General features: G+C 34.9%; 1 protein-coding gene across 8 annotated transcripts in view; it reads right to left on the bottom strand.

The window, feature by feature from the left end:
• KANSL1L (KAT8 regulatory NSL complex subunit 1 like) overlaps nucleotides 1–12,229 on the bottom strand; it is a 177,106-nt gene that overhangs the window by 21,601 nt on the left and 143,276 nt on the right. For all 8 annotated transcript variants that reach the window (XM_082630182.1, XM_082630186.1, XM_082630183.1 and 5 more), the window contains exon 8: nucleotides 10,677–10,784. In XM_082630182.1, coding sequence (XP_082486308.1) covers nucleotides 10,677–10,784 — 108 coding nt within the window. The remainder of the gene's footprint in view (nucleotides 1–10,676; nucleotides 10,785–12,229) is intronic.

The raw sequence follows: 12,229 nt of genomic DNA, 5'->3' as shown, positions 1-12,229 counted from the left end.
AAGTCAGATAAATAATAGAGCAACATTAGAAGAAATATAATTACCTTTGTTTTTGCATATTCCCTTTCAGTCATATACATATATTTCATATTAATATTTCAAATGTAATGATTTTATTTGGATATATGTATAACTATTTTTTTAATCTGGTAACTCACTCATCATTGTTATGTTTTCAGATGGTCACCTAACATTCCTGATTAGAGACAGTATCATTTAACTATTCCCTAGCTGTTGGCGCTACTTGTTATCATCATGATATTATTTGTATTATGGACATTCTTAAAATAATCATCTTCATGCACACATTTTTTAAATAAAAAATTTTAGTCTCAGGATAACTTCCAAGTAGAATTAAATCATGAAAAGTAAACATAACCTATATTTTCCTGTATTTCTTTAGTGTTTTATCCTAAGCATAGGCAATTTCTTCTGGCCTTAGTGCTTTGAATTTTTTCTTTCTCTAACTTTTGGCTGTGGAAAATTTTCAAGAAACACAAATGGAAAATGGAATAATTAACTTCCCTGTACCTATCATTCAGCATCACGAATGCTGGTGACCAATCTTGTTTTCTCTCTCTCCCACAAGCTTTTTTTTTTTTTTTTGCTGTAGTATTTTAAAGCACATTCCAGACATCATATCTTATCTACATTATGTGTCAGCTTGAATCTCTAATAAACTAACAGATAAAACGTGTATTTACATAACCACATGAATTACATCTAACACAATAATTAATATGCAACAGCCAGTCCATGTTCAAATTTCTGTCTCAAAAATTGTGTGTGTGTGTGTGTGTGTGTGTGTGTGTGTGTACAGCCGAGTTGTTCAAATCAGGATCCCCAAGAGGCCTGTACATTGCATTTGGCTGATACAAGTATAAACATTTTTACATGGTTATAATTGTACCATCCATAGAAGTAAAACATTTGTCCTTTAATATCACTTAACATTCTTTGATAAATGTTTCCATCCTTAGATGAACTTTTATGATCCTTTAAAAAGCTGTATATTCCACTGTGATAAAGTTAACCACATTCCTACTGTCCTCTTCAAGTTGTCTTTAATTTTTCATTACCACAAATAAAGTTAAGATAAATGTATTTGTGAATAAAGGTGGTTTCATATTTAGGATTAGACTAGGTTCTTGGAAATGGATCTGTTGGATCAGAGTACAGAGTTAAAAGTTTAGCAAACACTTATTGTGAACAAGTACACAAGTTTTTTTTTTTTCTCAATGAGCTTATAAAAAAACACGTAAAGGTTTTGTAATACATTTCACAGTACTTCCCAAAAGGCCTGTATCAATTAATTGCACCTGAAATATTTTAGGGTCCTGTTTTTAATACACAGTCTTGCCAGAACTGATGATTAAAATGTCTAATATTAATGTACTTGGAAAAAGGAGAAACATTTAGCACAGTGACTGGCACATAAGTGCTCAAGTACATGTTAGTGATTGTTAGCATTTTCATTATTATCATTGACTACACCTAGTTTTTCTCCTAATTCTTTTAAGATACCATTTTTAACATTTACCTCTTTAATCTATCTGGAATGTATTTATGTTCATCCATCTTAAATTTGTTTTAATGTGCTGTATGAGGTACAGATCTCATTTTATTTTTCCAAAAAGTCATTACTTAATGCCACTGACTACAGGACAAACTTAGTTGTTTAAAGCATTAACTCTGAGAGAGACTGCTTGGATTTGAATCCTGCCTCTACTACTACTCAAATGTGATTTGGGAAAAGCTAGTCCAGGAGAAAAAAATCATAATACCTACCTTACAGGGTTGTACAGATTAAAACAATTTACACATACAAAGCCTTTCAACTAGTACTGTACTGGCATATAAGGAATGCTTCATAAGAATTGTTTATTGTTATTTATTGCCTAGGCTATCTTTTCCACACTAACAGGAAATATCACTCTTACCATATAATGAATCCTTGGGTTTGTCTCTAGGCTTTTTTTATTTAGTTCCCTTGGATTCCATGGGCATCACAATGTTTTAATGATTACACCTTTATATTTCAATATCTGACACCTTATTGATCTTTTAAAAATTTTAATGGCTATTCAACATTTTCATTCTGAGATAAACTTTAGAATAACTTTGTACCAAAAGAAGAATGATTCTGGGATTCTGATTAGAATTACATTATAAGTTCTCCAAAGAAGATATACAGATTGCCAATAAACACATGAAAGGATGCTCAAAATCACTAATCATTAAAGAAATGCAAATCAAAACTACAATGAGGTATCACCTCACATGGGTCAGAATGGTCATCATCAAAAAATCTACAAACAATAAATGCTGGAGAGGGTGTGGAGAAAAGGGAACCCTCTTGTACTCTTGGTGGGAGTGTAAATTGATACAGCCACTATAGAGAACAGTATGGAGTTTCCTTAAAAAACTAAAAAAAGAACTACCATATGACCCAGCAATCCCACTACTGGGCATATACTCTGAGAAAACAATAATTCAAAAAGAAACATGTACCACAATGTTCATTGCAGCACTATATACAATAGCCAGGACATGGAAGCAACCTAAGTGTCTATCAACAGATGAATAGATAAAGAAGACGTGGCACATATATACAATGGACTATCACTCAGCCATAAAAAGAAATGAAATTGAGTTATTTGTAGTGAGGTGGATGGACCTAGAGACTGTCATACAGAGAAGTAAGTCAGAAAGAGAAAAACTAATACCATATGCTAACACATATATATGGAATATAAAAAAAAAATGGTTCTGAAGAACCTAGGAGCAGGACAGGAATAAAGATGCAGATGTACAAAATGGACTTGAGGACATGGGGAGGGGGAAGGGTAAGCTGAGACTAAGTGAGAGAGTGGCACTGACATATATACACTAGCAAATGTAAAATAGACAGCTAGTGGGAAGCAGCCACATAGCACAGGGAGATCAGCTCAGTGCATTGTGACCACCTGGAGTGGTGGGATAGGGAGGGTGGGAGGGAGACGCAAGAGGGAGGAGATATGGGGATATATGTATACATATAGCTGATTCACTTTGTTAAACAGCAGCAGCTAATACAATAATGTAAAGCAATAATACTCCAATAAAGACGTTAAAAAATATTACACTCTTCCCTCCACCGTCATGGAAGTGCCTGGAGCCTGAGGGAAGGGCAGCCTCACTGAGGCTGCCGGCTCTGGAGGGGTCCTGGTGGCTGAAGCCACGACATTCGTGGGGACGGCGGGAAAACAAAGAATCACTTTGCACAAAGCAAGAAGGGATACAATGAAAGAATGATCAGAAAAGAATAATACATAGTCTGAGCCGTGTGGATGAAAGGCTCTTGGTGCTGCAGCCAGGAGTCAGTGCTATGCCTCTGAGGTGGGAGAGCCAACTTCAGTACACTGGTCCACAAGAGACCTCACAGCTCCACATAATATCAAATGGCGAAAATCTCCCAGAGATCTCCAACTCAACACCAGCAGCCAGCTTCACTCAACGACCAGCAAGCTACAGTGCTGGACACCCTATGCCAAACAACTAGCAAGACAGGAACACAACCCCACCAATTAGCAGAGAGGCTGCCTAAAATCAAAATAAGGCCACAGACACCCCAAAACACACCACCAGATGTGGACCTGTCCAACAGAAAGACAAGATGGAGGATCATCCAGCAGAACACAGGCACGAGTCCCCTCCACCAGGAAGCCTACATAACCCACTGAAACAACCTTAGCCACTGGGGACAGACACCAAAAACAACGGGAACTACGAACCTGCACCCTGCAAAAAGGAGACTGCAAACACAGTAAGATAAGCAAAATGAGAAGGCAGAAAAACACACAGCAGGTGAAGGAGCAAGATAAAAACCCACCAGACCTAACAAATGAAGAGGAAAGAGGCAGTCTACCTGAAAAAGAATTCAGAATAATGATAGTAAAGATGATCCAAAATCTTGGAAATAGAATAGACAAAATGCAAGAAACAGTTAACAAGGACCTAGAAGAACTAAAGAGGAATCAAGCAACGATGAGCAACACAATAAATGAAATTAAAAATACTCTAGATGGTATCAATAGCAGAATAACAGGCAGAAGAACCCATAAGTGAGGTGGAAGATAAAATAGTGGACATAACTGCTGCAGAGCAGAATAAAGAAAAAAGAATGAAAAGAACAGAGGGCAGTCTCAGAGACCTCTGGGACAACATTAAATGCACCAACATTTGAATTATACGGGTTCTAGAAGAAGAAGAGAAAAAGAAAGGGACTGAGAAAATATTTGAAGAGATTAGAGTTGAAAACTTCCCTAATATGGGAAAGGAAAGAGTTAATCAAGTCCAGGAGGCACAGAGAGTCCCATACAGGATAAATCCAAGGAGAAACACACCAAGACACATATTAATCAAACTGTCAAAAATTAAACACAAAGAAATCATATTAAAAGCAGCAAGGGAAAAACAACAAACAACACACAAGGGAATTCCCATAAGGTTAACAGCTGATCTTTCAGCAGAAACTCTGCAAGCCAGAAGGGACTGGCAGGACATATTTAAAGTGATGAAGGAGAAAACCCTGCAACCAAGATTACTCTACGCAGCAAGGATCTCATTCAGATTTGATGGAGAAATTAAAACCTTTACAGACAAGCAAAAGCTGAGAGAGTTCAGCACCACCAAACCAGCTTTACAACAAATGCTAAAGGAACTTCTCAAGGCAAGAAACACAACAGAAGGAAAATACCTACAATAACGAACCCAAAACAATTAAGAAAATGGGAATAGGAACATACATATCGATAATTACCTTAAATGTAAATGGACAAACTGCTCCCACCAAAAGACACAGATTGGCTGAATGGATATAAAAACAAGACCCATATATATGCTGTCTACAAGAGACACACTTCAGACCTAGAGAAACATACAGACTGAAAGTGAGGGGATGGAAAAAGATATTCCATGCAAATGGAAACCAAAAGAAAGCTGGAGTAGCAATACTCATATCAGACAAAATAGACTTTAAAATAAAGACTATTAGAAGAGACAAAGAAGGACACTACATAATGATCAAGGGATTGATCTAAGAAGAAGATATAACAATTGTAAATATTTATGCACCCAACATAGGAGCACCTCAATACATAAGGCAAATAGTAACAGCCATCAAAGGGGAAATCGACAGTAACACACTCATAGTAGGGGACTTCAACACCCCACTTTCACCAATGGACAGATCATCCAAAATGAAAATAAATAAGGAAACACAAGCTTTAAATGATACATTAAACAAGATGGACTTAATTGATATTTATAGGACATTCCATCCAAAAACAACAGAGTACACATTTTTCTCAAGTGCTCATGGAACATTCTCCAGGGTAGATCATATCTTGGGTCACAAATCAAGCCTTGGTAAATTTAAGAAAATTGAAATTGAATCAAGTAACTTTTCCGACCACAATGCTATGAGACTAGATATCAATTACAGGAAAAGAGCTGTAAAATATACAAACACATGGAAGCTAAACAATACACTACTTAATAACGAAGTTATCACTGAAGAAATCAAAGAGGAAATAAAAAATACCTAGAAACAAATGACAATGGAGACATGATGACCCAAAACCTATGGGATGCAGCAAAAGCAGTTCTAAGAGGGAAGTTTATAGCAATACAATCCCACCTTAAGAAACAGGAAACATCTCGAGTAAACAACCTGACCTTGCACCTAAACAATTAGAGAAAGAAGAACAACAAAACCCCAAATTTAGCGGAAGGAAAGAAAACATAAAAATCAGATCAGAAATAAATGAAAAAGAAATGAAGGAAACGATAGCAAAGATCAATAAAACTAAAAGCTGGTTCTTTGAGAAGATAAACAAAATTGATAAACCATTAGCCAGACTCATCAAGAAAAAAAGGGAGAAGACCCAAATCAATAGAATTAGAAATGAAAAAGGAGAAGTAACAACTGACACTGCAGAAATACAAAAGATCATGAAAGATTACTACAAGCAACTCTATGCCAATAAAATGGACAACCTGGAAGAAATGGACAAATTCTTAGAAATACACAACGTGCCAAGACTGAATCAGGAAGAAATAGAAAATATGAACAGACCAATCACAAGCACTGAAATTGAAACTGTGATTAAAAATCTTCCAACAAACAAAAGCCCAGGACCAGATGGCTTCACAGGCGAATTCTATCAAACATTTAGAGAAGAGCTAACACCTGTCCTTCTCAAACTCTTCCAAAATATAGCAGAGGGAGGAACACTCCCAAACTCATTCTATGAGGCCACCATCACCTTGATACCAAAACCAGACAAGGATGTCACAAAGAAAGAAAACTACAGACCAATATCACTGATGAACATAGATTCAAAATTCCTCAACAAAATACTAGCAAACAGAATCCAGCAGCACATTAAAAGGATCATACACCATGATCAAGTGGGGTTTATTCTGAAATGCAAGGATTCTTGAATATTTGCAAATCAATCAACATGATACACCATATTAACAAACTGAAGGAGAAAAACCATATGGTCATCTCAATAGATGGAGAGAAAGCTTTCGACAAAATTCAACACCCATTTATGATAAAAACCCTACAGAAAGTAGGCACAGAGACAACTTTCCTCAACATAATAAAGGTCATATATGACAAACCCACAGCCAATATCGTCCTCAATGGTGAAAAACTGAAACCATTTCAACTAAGATCAGGAAGAAGAGAAGGTTGCCCACTCCCACCACTCTTATTCAACATAGCTTTGGAAGTTTTAGCCACAGCAATCAGAGAAGAAAAGGAAATAAAAGGAATCCAAAATGAAAAAGAAGTAAAGCTGTCACTGTTTGCAGATGACATGATACTATACATAGAGAATCCTAAATATGCTACCAGAAAACTACTAGAGCTAATCAATGAATTTGGTAAAGTAGCAGGGTACAAAATTAATGCACAGAAATTTCTGGCATTCCTGTACACTAATGATGAAAAATCTGAAAGTGAAATCAAGAAAACACTCCCATTTACCATTGCAACAAAAAGAATAAATTATCCGTGAAAAAACTTACCTAAGGAGACAAAAGACCTGTATGCAGAAAATTATAAGACACTGATGAAAGAATTTAAAGATGATACAAATAGATGGAGAGATATACCATGTTCCTAGATTGGAAGAATCAATATTGTGAAAATGACTCTACTACCCAAAGCAATCTACAGATTCAATGTAATCCCTATCAAACTACCACTGGCATTTTTCACAGAACTAGAACAAAAAATTTCACAATTTCTATGGAAACACAAAAGACCCCGAATAGCCAAAGCAATATTGAGAAAGAAAAACAGAGCTGGTGGAATCAGGCTCCCTGTCTTCAGACTATACTACAAAGCTACAATAATCAAGGCAGTATGGTACTGGCACAAAAACAGAAATACAGATCAATGGAACAGGATAGAAAGCCCAGAGATAAACCCACACACATATGGTCACCTTATCTTTGATAAAGGAGGCAGGAATGAACAGTGGGGAAAGGACAGCCTCTTCAATAAGTGGTGCTGGGAAAACTGGACAGGGACATGTAAAAGTATGAGATTAGATCACTCCCTAACACCATATAAAAAAATAAGCTCAAAATGGATTAAAGACCTAAATGTAAGGCCAGAAACTATCAAACTCTTAGAGGAAAACATACGCAGAACACTCTATGACATAAATCACAGCAAGATCCTTTTGGACCCACCTCCTAGAGAAATGGAAACAAAAACAAAAAGAAACAAATGGGTCCTAATGAAACTTCAAAGCTTTTGCACAGCAAAGGAAACCATAAACAAGACCAAAAGACAACCCTCAAAATGAGAGAAAACATTTGCAAATGAAGTAACTGACAAAGGATTAACCTCCAAAATTTATAAGCAGCTCATGCAGCTCAATGACCAAAAAAACAAACAACCCAATCCAAAAATGGGCAAAAGACCTAAATAGACATTTTTCCTAAGATCAGATATACAGACTGCCAGCAAACACATGAAGGAATGCTCAACATCATTAATCAGAAGAGAAATGCAAATCAAAACTACAATCAGATATCATCTCACACCAGTTAGAATGGCCATCATCAAAAAATCCAGAAAAAATAAATGCTGGGGAGGGTGTGGAAAAAAGGGAACACTCTTGCACTGCTGGTGGGAATGTGAATTGATACAGCCACTATGGAGAACAGTATGGAGGTTCCTTAAAAACCTAAAAATAGAACTACCATATGACCCAGCAATCCCACTACTGGGCATATACCCTGAGAAAAACATAATTCAAAAAGAGTCATGTACCAAAATGTTCATAGCAGCCCTATTTACAATAGCCCAGAGATGGAAACAACGTAAGTGTCCATCATCGGATGAATGGATAAAGCAGATGTGGCACATATATACAATGGAATATTACTCAGCCATAAAAAGAAATGAAATTGAGCTATTTGTAATGAGTTGGATAGACCTAGAGTCTGTCATACAGAGTGAAGTAAGTCAGAAAGAGAAAAAGAAATACCATATGCTAACACATATATATGGAATATAAGAAAAAAAATGTCATGAAGAACCTAGGGGTAAAACAGGAATAAAGACACAGACCTACTAGAGAATGGACTTGAGGATATGGGGAGGGGGATGGGTAAGCTGTGACAAAGCGAGAGAGAGGCATGGATATATATACACTAGCAAACGTAAGGTAGATAGCTAGTGGGAAGCAGCCGCATAGCACAGGGAGATAATCTCAGTGCTTTGTGACCACCTGGAGGGGTGGGATAGGGAGGGTGGGAGGGAGGGAGACGCAAGAGGGAAGGGATATGGGAACAGATGTATAACTGATTCACTTTGTTATAAAGCAGAAACTAATACACCATTTTGAAGCAATTATACTCCGATAAAGCTGTAAAAAATAAAAAATTACATTTTAAGTACTAGGCATATACCCTGAGAAAACCATAATTCAAAAAGCAGGCATCCCAATATTCATTGCAGAACTATTTACAATAGCCAGGTCATGGAAGCAACCTAAATGCCCATCGACAGATGAATGGATAAAGAAGATGTGGTACGTATATACAATGGAATATTACTCAGCCATAAAAAGGAATGAAATTGGGTCATTTGTAGAGACGTGGATGGCCCTAGAGAGTGTCATACAGAGTGAAGTAAGTTGGAAAGAGAAAAAGAAATATCGTATATTAACACACATATGTGGAATCTAGAAAAATGGTACAGATGAACCAGTTTGCAAGGCAGAAATAGAGACACAGATGTAGAAAACAAATGTATGGACACCAAGGTGGGAAAATTGGGGGGTGGGGTGGTGTGATGATTGGGAGATTGGGATTCACATTTATACACTAGTATGTATAAAATAGATAACTAATAAGAACCTGCTGTATAAAAATAAATAAATAAATAAAATTTAGAAAAAAGAATTATAAGTTAATTTGGAAAAAATGACATCTTAAGCTACCATATTCTGCCAGGAACAGGGTATTTCTCTCCAAAAATGCATATACTTATGTTTCTCTGTAACCTTTTGAAGTTTTCTTCATGTAATTCCTTGTTAGGTTTAATCCTAGATACTTATATTTTCATTGTCAATATGTCTAGGGTAATTTATTCTTTTACAAATTCTAATAGGTTATAACTGGTATTTGTAAAGGCTACTTATTTTTATAAGTTTATTTAAAAATCTGCTACCTTTCAGAACTCTAATTCTAACAGGCATTCAGTTGATTCTTGAATTTTTAGGGAGATGATTTCATCTGGAAATAATTTATCTTGTGTGACGTTTTGATGTTGAGATTTTAGCTTTGTAGATAGTGAAAATATGCTGATGTATTTTTTTCTTTTTCTGATTTCTTCCAAGCATAGACAATGTCTCCACCCCCCATTCAGAGTTTCATTATAATTTTTCAAGTTTTATTTTGTAATTTTAGTGTTTTATTTAAAATTCTTGGAACCAAGTAGAATTTATTCTGATACATGATATGAAATGAGTGTATAAACAAATTTTCCCCCAAAGGACTAACATTACTGTTCATTCTCCACTTTCTTATTGATTTATAGTTCTTCCTTTATATAATAAAGAATAAGCTATGTAGTCTGTTTCATGGATCTACTTTCCTAAATGTAAGCAAAATAGAATCTGTGCTAATGATTATAGACTTTTGTCATGTTTCCATATGTGGTTGGGCTAGATTAAATATTTTTTCCAGCAGTTCCTTTTATATTTTCCCATTAATTCTTCCCAATGGGCTTTACAATTAATTTATGTTAACCAAATTCTTTTAGAACTTCAAGTTACATTGAACGTTGCATTAAACATAAACCAAAAGGCAGAACTGATATCCTAATTATTCTTACCATCCAGCAGTGCTGTTTCCCCATGTTTATTTAAATTTCCTTTTATATTTATCAATAATATTTCATAATCTCATTCAATAAGTATCCTGTTAGGATTACTCCTGTGTATTTTCTATTTGTATGTGTGTGTGTGATTTGTGAAAAGTAAATATTAAAAATTAAGGATTTACATTCATTCCTTTGTTAAATTTTACTTCCTTAGCAAAAGTAATAAGTATATGAAAGATGTAAAAGGTATATAAAGTACCAAGATTTGCAAATGACATACCAGGTGATGGAGATATGATACAGTCTCCTACAAATTTATTTTCAGAAAGATCTCCTTTTATTTCAGTCTTTTTTAACAATGTTTCAAAGTGAAAATGAAGAGGCGCATCTAGAAAAATAAAGTAAAAAAAAGTATTTTCAGTGAAATCACTCTTTACAGACTCCAATATTAAGACTTAGAAAAATAAGCCAAAGCTTGAAAAGTCATAACTATTAGAAGTGGCAAACTATTCTTTCCAAGAGTGTTGTTAGCAGTATTTTGGAAATTACTGATTATATGTAAAATAAACAACACTAACAATGAACAATTTCATAAACTAAAATAAGATGAACAAATATAAATATTAAATACTATTTGCAGATGAAACAAATGCTCCCCAAAGGTCTTAAATAAAATATACAGCCAAACCTGCCTGACTCTAAATCCATTCCACCCCACGCCTACAAACTCTGCATTTGAAATAAAGTTTCCAAAAGACATAATTACACAATTTTAATTACTTGAGGGAAAACCACTATAATTCAGATGCAACCTTTTATGAAAATGCTGTTTCACATTCCCTTAGTTTACTAGTATTATGAATCACAAAATGAAATCTACTTTTACAAAGATCAAAACATATTGACAAACTAGTTCTCTTCTTTTAAACAGAGACTTAGGAGAGTCGTTCAATTCACTATGTTTATATTCCATACTCACAACCAAAACAGGAGCTAAATAAATAAAATAGATGTGCTTCACATTTATTAACTAAAGGGTATTTTCTTCAGTCAAGAATGCAAAAACAATCATTTTAAAAAGCATCCAACAGATACCTAAACTTTTTCCTAAGAAACATAAAGAAATATTTTATAAAGCAGTTGATTTATTCAAAGTTTTGCTACAGAAAGAAGGTATTCATTTTTAAGAAAACTAATTATGAATGCATAAATCAGGATAGACCCAGGAAGGGTCTCAATTTTAAACAAGTATCTCTCCATCAAAAGATGTATTTTAATGGCAGATCCATACTCAAGTGTGGAAAAATATGCACACAAAAAAATGGGTTCATAAGTATCACTTGGAGACTCTCCCAAGGGTCAGATGTAAGATGGATTTCAATGCTATCACTATACTATGACCGACAAAATGACAATAAGAATACAAATTAAATATGCGACTTAAACATTTCAGGATTCTGATATTTCCAATTATCAAAACATAAGTTTTTCCAAAGAAATATCACTTAACTTTTATATGGAGTATCGCCTATTCTACCACTGTTCTTCTTGAGTTGTGGGAAAACATGACATAACTAGGGAAGGTGCTTGGTCTACCCATATACCTTCCTTAGAACCCACACTGTGACCTGTGGGCTTTTTATTAAAATTTCATAACACTTTATTACACTTATTAGTTTATATTTCAGTTGTCAAACTAGAATGCAAGTACCTTGAGGGGTTTATTTGTATTTATACTCCTACCACCTACTTAGTACCTAGTATACAGCAGGTATTCAGATTTTTATTAAATGAACACAAGAAGAAATGGATAACCCTAAGTAGTAGGTAAGG

This window comes from Mesoplodon mirus (genome assembly GCF_964341445.2).
Source record: "Mesoplodon mirus genome assembly, chromosome: 8".
NCBI lineage: Eukaryota > Metazoa > Chordata > Mammalia > Artiodactyla > Ziphiidae > Mesoplodon > Mesoplodon mirus.
Note: the sequence above shows the minus strand (reverse complement) of the source record. Positions and strands in the feature narration are given on the sequence as shown.